This window comes from Musa acuminata, chromosome BXJ1-5 (assembly GCF_036884655.1).
Source record: "Musa acuminata AAA Group cultivar baxijiao chromosome BXJ1-5, Cavendish_Baxijiao_AAA, whole genome shotgun sequence".
Lineage (NCBI taxonomy): Eukaryota > Viridiplantae > Streptophyta > Magnoliopsida > Zingiberales > Musaceae > Musa > Musa acuminata.
In genome coordinates this window covers 45,183,468-45,197,529 of record NC_088331.1, presented here as the reverse complement: position 1 = coordinate 45,197,529, position 14,062 = coordinate 45,183,468, and the positions used below count along the sequence as shown (strand labels likewise).

The window sequence follows — 14,062 nt, the reverse complement described above, 5'->3', positions numbered from 1 at the left end:
TCACCCTTGACGCTTTTGAGGCCGGGCTCCGCCTCCCTCTGCACCCTGTCATAGTCTCCTGCCTCTCCTGGTGGCGTATCTCCCCGTCTCAAGTGGCGCCGAACTCCTGGCGCTATTTGGTGGTGTTTCTGGGCGAGTGTCATTACGCCAACATACTCCCGACCCGTTCCCTCTTCCTCTCTTGCTTTCGTCTTTGCAAGGGGTCGGGGGGTTATTACCTGTCTGCTCGATCGGGTTTCAGGGTAAGCGGGGCCCCTTCCAGTAACAAGGGGTGGAAAGAGCGCTTCTTTTTTGTTAGTCGTTCGGGAGACTGGGGGTTCGGCGTCCGCTGGGGGGCGCGTTCGGTAGACAACACCACCCTGGTCTTGGATGATGACGAGCGCCTGGGGCTTCGGCGGCTCAGAGAAATCCTCCCGTCCTCTCAGGCTATCCGGAGCATGTCTGAGCAGTGGTTAGTGGAGGCGGGTCTTAGCCCGGCCTCTTTAGGTACGCTCCGAGGAGCGGTTCTACTGGGGGGTTTCCTTTCCTTTTCTTTGCATGTTGTCGTTTGACTGACAGTCATCCCGATCTTTCTCGGCAGACATGGTGCGTCTTGAGGCCTTTCGTGGGGGGAGGAGTTCGGCCGTGCCGGGCCGTTCGCCTTCCGCCGCCACGGTGGGCACGAGGGAAGCTCCTGTGGACGTCGAGGCGCGCAAGCCTCGGAAGAGGGCGCGGGCATCCCCAGGGGAGGGTCTTGAGGCAGTCGCTGCCCAGGCAGCGGGGGTCGTGGTGCCGCCGGCGGTTGAGGGTGCCACAGGAAGCTCCGGAGAGGTCGGGGCCGGACCGAGCGGGAGTGCGGCGATCGAGGCGCCTCACCAACCTTCCGTCCGCGAGCTTCTCTGCCTTCCGCTGAGGGAGGATGAGCCGTACTTGGTGCGAGAGGTGGGTGCTCTCCCCCGTGGCGCGGTCACCGACCCTCTGGTAGCTCGGTGGGATGGTCTTACCCGGGGCGCCCGGGTATGGGCCGACGGGGATATCGCGGGCCGGTTCATCCGAGGTGGGCTTCATCCTGATATGGCCCGGGACCTGTACTCCCTATCTTCCGACGTCCTGCTCAGCAAATCGGCCAAGTCCCTGTTATGGGTAAGCGCCATTTTGCTCCTGGGTTTACCTGTCCGGGGACGGGCTTGGCTCTAACTCTGACAAGGACTTGCTCTAACTTTCAGGGCAACCATTATGCCGCCGCCCTGATGGACCGCGTTCGAGACGCGGGGCAAGTTATCACCGTTCTGAGCAGCCGCAATGCCGAGCTTCGTCGGCAGGTGGATATGGCCCGAGCCGGGGCCGGCCCCGAGGCGATGGCTGCGGCCGAGCAACGTGCCTTGAACTCGGAGGCGGAGGCGGCTCGGCTTAGCTCTGAGCTTCAGGCGTCCTCCGAGCGGCTTACGGAGTTGCAGACGCTGCTGGAGGCGTCCGAGGAGCGCAACACGGAGTCGCAGGCTCGCCTGAAGGCGGCGATGGCGGAGTCTCGTTCGGCGAGGTCCGACTCCGTTGAGCTGGTTCGGCGTCTTGAGGAGGCACGGGCCGAGGCGTCGAGGGCCTCCGAGGCTCTGGAGGCCGAGATTCGCCAAAGGCCGGAAAAGGACAAGGGGTTGATCGAGGATTACAAAGCTTCGTCAGGTTTTCAGCTAGGCCTCGTTCGGACCGGGCGGGTCTCGTACGAGTACGGGTACCGAGTTGCCCTTGCCCGCTTCAAGGCACTCTATCCCGACTCGGAGGTGACGGGGGATCCCTTCTGCTCCCTCCCCGAAGATCTGGGCGTCGACATGCCCGCCGATGTTCCTTTTGACGACAACCCGGACGCCGCTGAGGATTAACGTCCCTCGCATCACATCTTTTTTGCTTTTTTCTTTGTAACATCCTCCTTTGTTTTTGAATGAATATGATCTCCTTTTAATGATCTGCGCTTCGGGACTGGCCGAGTTTTTATGAAAAGAACTTTTTGAGATTTTGTGCATTCCAGGTTCTTGGCAGGGGCTGACCTCCCATTGTAGCGAGCCGGAACGCTCCGGTTCCGATGACTTCGATCACCCGATAGGGGCCTTCCCAACTGGGGGCCAACTTGCCTCTTTGTCGGGTCGGGTCACTGACCTCGGTCCGTCGCAGGACCAGATCGCCCAATCTGATGGGTCGAGGTCGTACTTTTCGGTTGTAAACCCTTGCGATCGCCCTTTTGTAGGAGAGGATTCTTATGTGTGCGTCGGCGCGTCGCTCTTCTAGCAAGTCGAGGGCGGTTCGGAGTCCTTCCTCTGAGGCTCCCTCGTCGTAGTCCTTCGTGCGGAAGGTGGTGATGGCTACTTCGGGGGGAAGTACAGCTTCGGTTCCGAACGTGAGGCTGTACGGGGATTCTCCCGTTGCTGTTTTTGGAGTGGTGCGCAGCGCCCAGAGCACGCTCGGGAGCTCGTCCGTCCAGTTTGTCCGAGCTGCGGACACTCTCCTTTTGAGCCCGTCCAGGATGGATCGGTTGGTCACTTCTGCCAGCCCGTTCGTCTGGGGGTGAGCGACCGAACTGTATTTCAGGCGGACTCCATGTTTTGCGCAGAACTCCCGAAACCTCTGGCTGGAGAACTGGGGCCCATTGTCCGTGATGATGGCTTCGGGCAGCCCGAACCGGGTAATCAGGTTTTTCCATACGAACTTCTCTACTTGCTGTGCTGTAATTGTTGCCAGTGGCTCGGCCTCGACCCACTTTGTGAAGTAATCCACGCCGACGATAAGAAATCTCCGTTGTCCCGCGGCTAAGGGGAAGGGCCCGAGGATGTCTAAACCCCATTGCGCAAACGGCCAAGCGCAGTCAATGGGGGCCAGCGGGGTTGCGGGGAGTCGAGGAGTGCGGGCGTGCTCTTGGCATGGGATACACCGCTGTACGTGCACTCTTGCGTCCCGACACATGGTCGGCCAGTAATAGCCTTGGCGGAGAGTTTTATGCGCTAAGATCCGCCCACCGATGTGTTCTCCGCAGGTGCCCTCGTGTATCTCTGCCAGGACGATTTGCGCCTCGTCGGGCTCCAAGCATCGTAGGAGGGGGTATGAGAAGGACCGTTTATAAAGCCGCCCGCCCGCCTCAACATACCATGCGTGCGTGCGGAGCAGGCGCCGGGCTGCCGCCTTGTCGGGTGGGAGAGTTCCGTCCCGTTTGTAGCGCAGTAGTTCTTGTACCCAAGAGGACGCGCTGCTGGTGGCCGTGACCGCGATCTCGAAGGCGCGGGCAAGTAGCTCCTCGACTTCCGGCCCGGCACCGGGGGCAGGTTTCGAGGCCAGCTTAGCTAGTGCGTCAGCGCGCTCGTTCTCCACCCTTGGGACATTAGATAATGTAAAGTGCAGGAACTTCGCAGTTAAGTTCCTTACCTGCGCCAGGTATCTCGCCATGGTCGGGTCGCGAGCCTCATATCCTCCGCTGAGTTGCTCGGCCACTAGCCGGGAGTCTGTATGGACGTGGAGGGAGTATACCTGCATCTCGAGGGCCAACCTGAGTCCCGCAAGGAGTGCCTCGTACTCTGCTTCGTTGTTAGAGGCACGGAACCCAAAGCGGAGGGAACGCTCGAATGACCGTCCGTCGGGGGCTCGGAGCACCAGCCCCGCGCCCGCACCCTTTGAGTTGGCTGACCCGTCGACGTGCAAGAGCCAGGCCTCGGAGGGTCGTGCGAGGCTCCCGCTCTCCCCTTGGGTTAGCTCCGCGATGAAGTCGGCCACAGACTGGGCTTTGATGGCCGTCCTGGGTACATACCGAATGTCATGTTCGCCGAGCTCCACTGCCCATTTGAGGAGCCGTCCCGCCACATCAAACTTAGACAGGACCAGCCGGAGTGGTTGGTCCGTAACTACCTCCACGGGGTGGGCTTGGAAATAGGGGCGCAATTTCCGGGCGGATAGCACGAGGGCGAGCGCCAGCTTCTCGATCGGGGGGTATCGCTCCTCCGGGCCGTTGAGGACGTGGCTCACGTAGTAGACCGGGAGTTGGCCATTTGAGCTTTCTTTGACCAGGACGGAGCTTACCGCGTGCAGGGAGGCAGCCAAGTAGATGCTCAGTTTCTCACCAGGAGAGACTGAGGTGAGCCGAGGAAGATTGGCCAGGTGTTTTTTCACTTGTTGGAGGGCTTCCTCGCATTCCGTCGTCCATTGGAAGCCTTTCGGGTTCTGCAGTGCTTTGAAGAAGGGGAAACAGCGATCCCCTGAGCGGGCGAGGAATCGGGACATGGCGACGAGTTTTCCGTTGAGGCGCTGTAGGTCCTTGGTAGTCTGGGGCGATTGTATGTTGATGATTGCCCGGAGTTTCTCTGGGTCGGCATCGATCCCTCTTTCATGCACGATGAATCCGAGGAATTTTCCGGATGTGACGCCGAAGGCGCATTTCGCGGGGTTGAGGCGCATGCCCACCCGGCGGAGTGTAGCGAAGGCTTCGGCTAGATCAGCCAAATGAGTCCCGGTTTCTTGGCTTTTTACAATCATGTCGTCGACGTACACCTCCATGTTTCGACCGATCTGGCGGGCGAATATCTTGTTCGCTGCCCTTTGGTATGTCGCGCCGGCATTTTTCAGCCCGAAGGGCATGACCTTGTAGTAGTAGGCCCCCTGATCGGTAATGAAGGCCGTGTGTTCTTGATCTTCGGGTGCCATCCCGATCTGGTTATAGCCCGAGAAGGCGTCCATAAATGACAGGCGGGCGTAGCCGGCTGTGGCGTCGACCAGCTGGTCGACCCTTGGTAGAGGATAGCAATCCTTTGGGCATGCCTTATTAAGGCTTGTGTAGTCAACGCACATCCTCCAGCTTCCATTTGCCTTCTTGACAAGAACTACATTGGACAGCCATTGCGGGTATCCGGCTTCTTTTATGAAACCTGCCTTCAAGAGGCGAGCTACTTCTTCCCGTATGGCCGTCTGTCGTTCAGGGGCCTGCCGCCTCAGCTTTTGTTGTACCGGACGTGCGTCGGAGGAGATGCTGAGGCGATGTAGGGCGACCTCTGGGTCGAGGCCTGTCATGTCAGAGGGGGACCAAGCGAAGACATCAGTGTTTTCTTGCAAGAGGCCGACGAGTCGTTCTCGTTCGTGCTTGGGCAGCTCTGACCCGACCCTAATCGCCCGTTCCGGGCGTCCTTGCAGCGACACAGCGACCGTGATTCCCTTCGGCTCGACATGGGGGGCCGACCTCTGTACCGCTCGGGGGTCCATCAATGGTGGTTCGACTCTGGGCTTCTTAGGCAGCGAGACGGCGGTTAAGTAACAGCGCCGGGATTCTCGAGGGCTTCCCGCAGCTTCGCCAGTTCCTGCCGAGGTCGGGAACTTCACAGTCTGATAGTAGGTTGAGACGACAGCTCTAACTTTGTTGAGCGTCGGCCGACCGAGGATGGCGTTGTAAGCGGCGGGGAGGTTGATGACCAGGAAGGTGGTCATGGTTGTTTTTGACTTTGGCGGAACTCCCAGGGTCAGGGGCAAAGTAACCGCCCCTAGCGGTGAGACTGAGTCACCGGTGAAGCCGGTGAGCGCCGAGGATACCGGCTTCATGCCATCTCTGGGTAGGCCAAGCTTTAAGTAGGCGTCGAGGTATAGTATATCGGCCGAGCTTCCGGTGTCGACCATGATCCTTCGTACCTGCGCATTGGCGATCCTGGCCGAGATCACGAGTGCATCATCGTGTTCGGCCTGTTCATACACCCTGGCCGGGAAGGTGACACTGGGTCCGGGGGCGTGTCCGGGAGCCTCTGCTGAGGTGGCTCGGGCGTATGCCTTCTTGCGGGCCATGGAGTCTCCACCGGATGCGGGGCCGCCGGATATCACGTCGATACGTCGCTCGACGGGCCCCTCGGGGCGGGGAGAAGATTCCTTGTCCGGGTGGAGATACTGACCAAGGTGCCCCCTGCGGATGAGTTCCTCGATCTGTCTTTTCAACTCCCGGCATTGTTCAGTGTCGTGCCCGCGTTGCCGATGGAAGCGGCAGTATTTCGATTGATCCGCCAGCGCCAGGGGATCGCTCATCGGGTAGGGTTCTTTGAGTAAACCTTTTCCCCTTATATGAAGGAATATGTCTGTTTGAGATGCATTCAAAGCTGGCAGGGGGGGCCTCGGAGCCGCTAGGTCAGATCTGTCCGACCTGCGCCGGAATGGTGGTGGCTGTTGCTGTCGAGGCGGCTCTGATTTGGTCCCCCTGTGCTCCCTGGGTCTCCCGGCCATCCACGCTTCTGCCGCGACGAATTGGCTCGCCCGTTGAAGCATCTCTGGCACGGTTGTGGGGGGTCGCTCTACCAGGGACCAGAAGAACCTGGAGGGCCGTAAGCCTATCATGAATGCCTGCATCAACAGGGAAGGATGAGCGTCCGAGAGCCCTCGGATCTGCGTCGTGAAACGGTCCAAGAAGTGGGAAAGGGACTCATCTTCCCCTTGGTTGAGTCCGAGCAGTAGCGCCGCGGACGGCTTCGGGCGGGCGTAGGCGAGGAAGTTGAGCTCAAAGTCCCGGGCGAGCTGGTCGAAGGAAGAAATGGTTCCTGCCTTGAGGCTACCGTACCACGCGCGGGCCGGTCCCCTCAAAGTCGTCGGGAACGCCCTGCACATCAGGGCGTCAGAAGTTCCGTACAACGCCATTTGGGCACGAAACGCGGCTACGTGATCCGCGGGATCGGTGTCGCCATTGTGGGTGTCTAGGGATGGAAGCCGAAAGTGCGGCGGGATGGCCTGATCTTGTATTTCGGGCGCGAACGGGGACCCCTGGTATCCGTCCGTCCCGGGCTCCCCCTTCGACCTGCGAAGTTCTTGTTGTACCTCGTTCAAGCGTTGATTGAAAAGATGCAGCTGCGCCTGCAAGGTGAGGGTCGAGTTTGCGGGTGGCCACTCGGGCTCGGGGCGGCTCGACGTGCCCACGGTGTCCCGGTCGCCGAGCCGGGTCGCTTGGTTTCGAGGTGACGGAGGCCCGGGGGGAGGTGCCCGCTCCCGAGTGGCGGGCTCCCGTTGATGCAGGGGCTGGTTCGTTTGCGAGGGCGCCGGCTGGGGGATGAGCGGAACAATGGCTTGCACCACGCCCGCCAGCGTCCTCACCTGGTGGGCAAGATCGTGGAAGGCCTCGGGGGAAATTGGTGGGGGGACGATAGTGGCGTCGGGTGGCGACAAGCCCGGGTCATTGAACAGGCGCCAGTATTGCTCCGAAGTCGCAGCGAGACCTCCCCCTCGGAGCTCCTCCCGCGGGGGATGATCTTCCGGGGACCCGATCGGGTGCGTCCTCGCGACTGAGGGGCCGCCCAGGCGGGTTTGTTGACCAGTCGACATTCCGGGGCCCTCCTTCTAGCGCCAAAATGTTACGGTCAGTAACTGTTCAGCCGTGGCCTTGGGGCCGTCGCGGCTTGGTCCGGGTCCGGAAGGCGGTGGTCAACGGGTGGGCGAGCCCCTCGAGGTCTCCCGGCGGTCGTGTTCTGTGGTTCGGGTCGGGAGGTCGGTTCGGCAGGTCGGGTCGGCGGTTCGGGTCGGCGGTTCGGGTCGGCGGCTCGGGTCGGGAGGCAGCTCCGCCGCAACTTCGGGAAGAGGCGACACCATCTCGCACCTGCACACAGGTCGGGCCGGGAGCTCGACCCGACCCCTCCGACGATCAAGTTAGAGAAGGATGTGGAGGGGATTGTGGATGAGGCAGAAGAAGAGCCTCTGAGTGTTGTGTCTGAGTGAGTTCCTCCTCCCCTTTTGCTTAGGGCTCGGGGGTATTTATAGATGAGTTTGATGTTACCTGATGTGGCTGCTTGCAGGGGCAGGACAGTGCCCCGCGTGGCATCTGACATGGCCACTGGGGCTGCGTGGGGGACCGAGCTGCCGCAGGGTATGGGCGAGCCTCGGTTGACGTGCTCCCATCAGTTCGGCATTGAAGCTTCCTTCCTTGGGTAGTGCGTCCACCTGGCGCGGCTGTCGTCATGGCCATTTCTTCCCCTATCAGGTACGATGATGAACGACATCAACGATGACAGATAACGTCAATAATGACGAACAATGATATCGTTGGAAGTCATAAGTGACTACATATCGTTCATGACATCAATATGTTGACATTAACACAAATATAAAAACATCATTATCTATCATTACTAATTGAAATATTAAGATTATTTTTATATTTTATATTTTTATATTTTTATTAATAAAATCGATAATACTAAAATAAATAAATATAAATATTTTAGTTTTATAATTATAAAAATAATAATTTAACTTTTTAAAATATAACAATCAAAATACTAAAAATAACTAACTACAAAATATAATATATAATTAATCTAATTATTAATTATATTTTTCGTCAAATACAATTTACTCCTTTGTCTATAAATTTTAAGTATTACATATAGATAATTCATAGATAATTTAACTAATTATAAAGTCATTCCACCTTTGATTGTTCCCACCCACTTTCCATAAAAATGTTATTGGATCACATTTAATTCCAATACGTCATGACAAAAGTATATTTGTGAATCGCAATGGCTCTATGACTTTGACCATGTAATTTATTGAAAGGGAACAAGATATAGACAGAGAAACCGGAAGCTCACGGTAGAAACAGAGCAACCGGTGTCGCAAGAACTGTTCATCATCTCTGCCACCCTAACGAGATGCAGAGCCACCACAGTTAAGGCTCAACATCAGATACCCCATCGCATATCATATCAGAATAATAGGCGTAAATCGGAAAACAGGAAGAAAAGTTAAAGAACAAATTTGTGCAGTCTCAGCCGAAAGATGGTGATAATTAATGTAATAATCACAGAAAGATCAGGACTTGCTTAATTCTTCATCATCGACTGCACACCAAATCCATCTATTTCTTTAGTATTTTCGCTACTAAAAACAACATTTTTATCTACAAAATTGAACATTTAGAAAGAAAACAAAGCGATTAACCGTAGAAGGGAGATCAGATGGTAGTGCATGTTTTGTGATAATTCATCATCTGACTTGCAGAGAAAAAAAAAACTATGGAATTGAATCATCATTTCTCCCATTAAATTCGAACGAGTAAAAAAAGAGGGAAACGCAGAACACTGTAAGAAGAAAACAAAAGTGAGATTTCGGCAAGGAATCAGATAGAATTGTCGTTCACCATCGCCCATTCGAAAGAACGAACGGACCGTAAGACTGGGGCGACATACCCGTATCATCAGGCTCCCTAAAATTACTTCCGCTGCACCAAAATGAAAGAGTTCAAATCGATAGAGGGAGGAATCTGAGAAGGGATTGGGGTTTGCGGCGCCGAGGGAGGCGACGGGTATTTAAAGCGCGAACTAGGGTTCATGGATTCTCTCGTCCACTGTAAGAGGATCCGGATTCGCTTGAATGATGATCCGGATCCGAAAAGATCGGCGCACAGATTATTCCTATAATTAGTTATCTTTTATCATTTCGATCTTTATATTTTTAAAAATTATATTATAATATTTTAATAAAATATAAATAAAAAAGTTATATTTTATTAATTATAAAATTTTTAATATAACTTAAGGATCAGAATACTAAAAATAACTAATTATAAGAGTAATATATAATTAATCCTAGCCTTAACTCAAACCAAAACTGAACCAAGTGAAGTCGAAAATAGAAATCGATAGTTTTGATCAATTAAAATAATTTTGATTCAAAGAAAAGACTTAAATCGAAACCGAAATCGTTGGTTTGGAGTCATATATGTGTCGAACTATACAAAATCTTCATAATATAAATTAAATTTTATCTATTATTTTGTCGAATATTTGAGTATTTTTTAGAAAAATAAAAGAAAAAATACTATTAGGTTACAAAACTGGTTATAGTTAGAGAAGGGACAAAGGCATAATATAAACATATTTTTTACTGCATAATACAATAAGCTAAGTATCATGGAACGTTCAGCCAACTTGAGCTCAACCACAGGAGCCATACAAGAAACGCAGTGGATTTTGATATGTAATTATCCTTATGATGACACATCATAATCTAGTGTTCAAACACAAAAGGATCAAAATCTCCAAAATCTTCGTGAGGAAGCCAATCTGAAACAGCGATGACGACTCAGAAGCTGACCTGCATCCATCAAAAGAAGCTTGCTAAGCAGAGTTCAAGTGCTCGGTAATCGAATGTATGCAGAAACAGCATGGAGTGCTACTCACTCTGAGCTGAGATACTTGCAGGATCCATAGCCTACCATGACGTGAGAAAGATGAATCAAAAGGTCTATTGATTTGAAGAGTCGATCAGGACATAAAGCTTAAGAGGACTTGCCATCAACGAGCTTACTTGGGTCTCTGCTTGTAATGGTTGCAGTCCCACCGAAGTTGCATGCAACATCTGAGTTGCCATTGTGCTGGTAGTAGCTGTTGAAGGCATAAGAGGCGTGGGAGAGGAGAGTGTCCGGCTGGTAACAAGCGGCGCCCGGCTGCACGGAGGAGCAGTCGGCGCCACCCACTCCACAGGCCCAATCAAGTGCGTTCTCGAGATCGAACTGAGAAGCCCCCGGATGGGCCACGCACCATGTGGTGCTGTCGATGCCTGTTCTGTTGGCTTCCGGAGGGGAGAAGGTGGGAGTGGGGATGGTGGATTCAGCCTTCTGCTGGAGTCTGCCCCCCATTGCAACAACTGAAAGGACGAGAACACGAAGAATCGATAGAAGGAACTACCGATGGAGAACCAGCCACAACAATATACTTGCCAGAGTTTGTGTGGGAGATGAATCGAGGTTACCTAAGTAGCATTCCACCATCAGAAGCTCATAAATTATGATCCACTCCTTACTCTTCATGATCAAGATAACCAGCTCTCTCTCTCTCTCTCTCTCTCTCTCTCTCTCTCTCTCTCTCTCTCTCTACTCACAGAATATAGTGCCTTGGAGAGGAAAGAACAGGCTGAGATAAAAACAGCTCTTACAAGACGTAGCTGTTCAAAGAAAGACTTTATCGTGATGAACTTAATATATTAGTCGAACTAAGAGTTCCAGAAAGCCTTCAGAGTACAAACGCATTATACTACAATCACATACGAATAATTTGTATTACATGATAATATACGATGGGAGAGTGTCTGAAGGTTACCAACATTACATGCTAAGCATTATTAATTGCCTTTATCTTGGTTATCTGTCGAAGCTACTGGAATGAGGAGTGTATGATGCATTACAGATAAAGAAAGCCGCAGTGTTCTTTTCCCTCCATCTCTCTTTTTATGATGTAAACTGATGAGAGATGGAATCTATCAAGCAAAGGTGGGGGACACAAAATTGCAAGCTGGTGGAAACCGAAGGCTTTTCGTGTGGATTAAGATAAGAATATAACGTTAATTAAGACACTGATAAAGATGTGCGCAGGGAAGGAAGGAGAAGATTAATTATGATGGTGGAGGATTATGTCGGGTTAATGTGCAACAAAGCTGACTCTAATCTCTTAAAGTGGCAGCTCAGTGTTCTTTGTTTGGTCGGAGTACTCATTCATTCAACATGCACAATTCTACCTGCTCTGCAAATACTTCAAGCATTTCTGCTGCATCAATCGACTCTTCATAAACAGCAAATATACTATTTAGGATCCTCCATACATTATTGATTAATCATAGATATTTGCAAAAAAAATTATAGGTGAATTACTTATTAAAATAAATAAATAGGTGAGTTATTTGTCTGACAATAATACTTTATATGCTAGATAATGTTTAGGCAAGTAACCTAGGAAATTTATTAGGATTCCCAGTTCTCCACATCTTGAAGTCTACCAAAGCAGGTTATGATGGCAATAATCTCCAATGGAACTTTTTGGAGAAAATGTTAGGATATTAGATAAATATTACATTATTTCTTTTGTAAGTAATCCTTGGATAGGATAATATATCATTACAAAAAGAGTTTGAGATAAATTGATTTGCCATTTGAATTTGTTTATTTTATCTTTTACATGTAGTTTTTTTTAATTCATCATATATATATATATATAAAAGATGTGGAATGAAAGTCTAATTTGGTGTTTTATTTTTTATTTTATTTTTTTCGTCCTAGTTAATATTTTGGTTAATCCCCGAGTACAAGGATCTATGCGACATTTATTATGAGATCATTTCAAGCCTATAAAGTCTATCCTTATCTATATGGTATCATTGACGATAGCTAATCCATACATTTACTTTCACTAATTCTTTTTTTTTTCAACCTTTTACTTATGGACGTAATAAAAGAGTTGCATGACTTATACAAAATCACTTAAGTCTATGACATGAGCTATAATTCATAAAAAAATGAATCAAAAATTGAAAAGAAAATTAGATAAAATCATAGTTTATCCTACCAGTAATGAACATGTGTTTGATATATCCTTACAAGCCAATTCGAATAGAAGAAAATATTTGGAACAAATTCACATGTAAAATGAAGATTAGAAAAGGACTAAGGATTGAAAGAGAAAAGGAAACTATCATATTTAAGTAGTTTAGACTTCTGGGTTGAGTGGTGTCTATCATATCTAAGTTTGACCGATCATGCTAATGGCTTCCAGGAAAGACACATTCGATTGCTGGTCAACCCACTGCTTGGAATTCGCCTGTAAGCACCTCATCCACAAAGATGAGCACCAGGGAGAGAGAGAGAGAGAGAGAGAGAGAGAGAGAGAGATGAGAAGCTTTGACTTTACGTATTCTGGAAAGGCGGCTAACTTGAGTTATGAACATCGACGTTTCCATTCTGTTGGATGCTACAATTGAAATATACTTATACTATGCCGATGTTAAGATGAAGAAAATGATGTAGAATACATAGAGCAACCTATGATTGACGCCTCCGTTGAATGTATGCACACAACATTATGCAGTGTTGACGCCTCGCTCTTCAACAATCTACACCTTTGACTTTGTTGCTTGCTCCAAAAGCTTATAGTTGATCCTTCACAGTCAAACCTTCCGTACTCTAAACACGACAAGTCAGCTTCCAAGTGTTAGATACATTAGTGAACGCATGCTATACCAATCGAAACTCGAATGTGAAGTCCAATTAGCATCTACAGAACATTAGGACTCGGTATATTCTTTTGAATGAAAAGGACAGCATGCATGATGGAATGTAGTGCGTGAACTAAAAGAATCTTTACTAGTTGGAAGCGAGTAAACTTAGGTTCAAGTGTTAGTTCATTATAAAAATTATAACCTCCAATTAAAATATAAGCATGTCAAAATATATGGATGACATGTAAATATTATCCTAATCATACTCTTCGATACTATATAGGTATTAAATAATCAATCTTCGACGATCGATCTTCGACTTTCATATGCTTACATTAACACGAATCAAGTAAGACAAGTTTGAACAATAACAATAGAAAAAAAGAGAAAAAATGATGAAAGTCGAAAGGAACTCAAAGGAATCAGATGTTTCGATCTTAGTAGTTACTCTTTTGAACATAATTAGACTAATAGGATCAAAAAATTTGTCAAGCAAAAATTATTGGGTTACTTGAGATTGACAATTGTAAACAATACTTCAAATGAGAACAGACAAACCAAATATTAAACCGCTCTAATAAATTATTGAAATTGAAACTAAACCAAAATTTAAAATATAAATATAAATATAAAAGAAAAAAAAAAGCTGATGTCGAACCATTGAATTCAAAAGCAACTAGGAATTTTAATTATTTTGTGAAAGTTGGGCACTAAATTTAGGAGGTGGAAAAGTCCATCTAATTCACCTAATAATTTAGGTCCCCATAAAGGACAACAATTGCACACATAAAAGTATTCTATTTTCTATGATTAGTCACATATAAATTACATAAACATAAGAATTTATATGATAGATGACAATTCTAAATGAGACATGCCTCATAGATTAGATCTAATTCAACTAAGTTAGATTTGAGATTAAGAATATATTACTCATCATTACCCAAAAATCTCTCTCTCTCTCTCTCTCTATATATATATATATATATATATATATATATATATATATTATGAATGATACTATATTTATTAAGTCAAATTAATCTTTATATTCATTGGCTGTGGCAATATATTTGCAGGAGCTGTAAAAGCCTTTTGGGTATGAACT

General features: G+C 49.2%; 2 protein-coding genes and 3 non-coding genes across 5 annotated transcripts; all 5 read right to left on the bottom strand.

Annotated features, from left to right (window-relative positions):
* Positions 1-1,965: 1,965 nt before the first annotated feature.
* Positions 1,966-9,232, bottom strand: LOC135674008 (uncharacterized). The gene is made up of 2 exons (XM_065183419.1): positions 9,156-9,232; positions 1,966-7,938 (listed from the first exon to the last, which is right to left on the bottom strand). Exon 2 carries the CDS (start codon positions 7,291-7,293, stop codon positions 1,966-1,968), a length of 5,328 nt encoding a protein of 1,775 aa, XP_065039491.1. The 5' UTR covers positions 7,294-7,938; positions 9,156-9,232.
* LOC135675261 (small nucleolar RNA Z196/R39/R59 family) lies at positions 8,728-8,812 on the bottom strand. Its single transcript, XR_010513840.1, has one exon. It is a non-coding gene; the product is annotated as a small nucleolar RNA Z196/R39/R59 family (small nucleolar RNA).
* LOC135675260 (small nucleolar RNA Z195/SNORD33/SNORD32 family) lies at positions 8,915-9,006 on the bottom strand. Its single transcript, XR_010513839.1, has one exon. It is a non-coding gene; the product is annotated as a small nucleolar RNA Z195/SNORD33/SNORD32 family (small nucleolar RNA).
* On the bottom strand, positions 9,083-9,171 carry LOC135675284 (small nucleolar RNA U31b). Its single transcript, XR_010513862.1, has one exon. It is a non-coding gene; the product is annotated as a small nucleolar RNA U31b (small nucleolar RNA).
* Positions 9,233-9,868: 636 nt separating the features above from the next.
* LOC135674532 (glucan endo-1,3-beta-glucosidase 13-like) lies at positions 9,869-10,845 on the bottom strand. The gene is made up of 4 exons (XM_065184470.1): positions 10,720-10,845; positions 10,276-10,614; positions 10,149-10,179; positions 9,869-10,062 (listed from the first exon to the last, which is right to left on the bottom strand). Exons 1-4 carry the CDS (start codon positions 10,775-10,777, stop codon positions 9,969-9,971), a joined length of 522 nt encoding a protein of 173 aa, XP_065040542.1. The 5' UTR covers positions 10,778-10,845; the 3' UTR covers positions 9,869-9,968.
* Between the last annotated feature and the right edge of the window lie 3,217 nt (positions 10,846-14,062).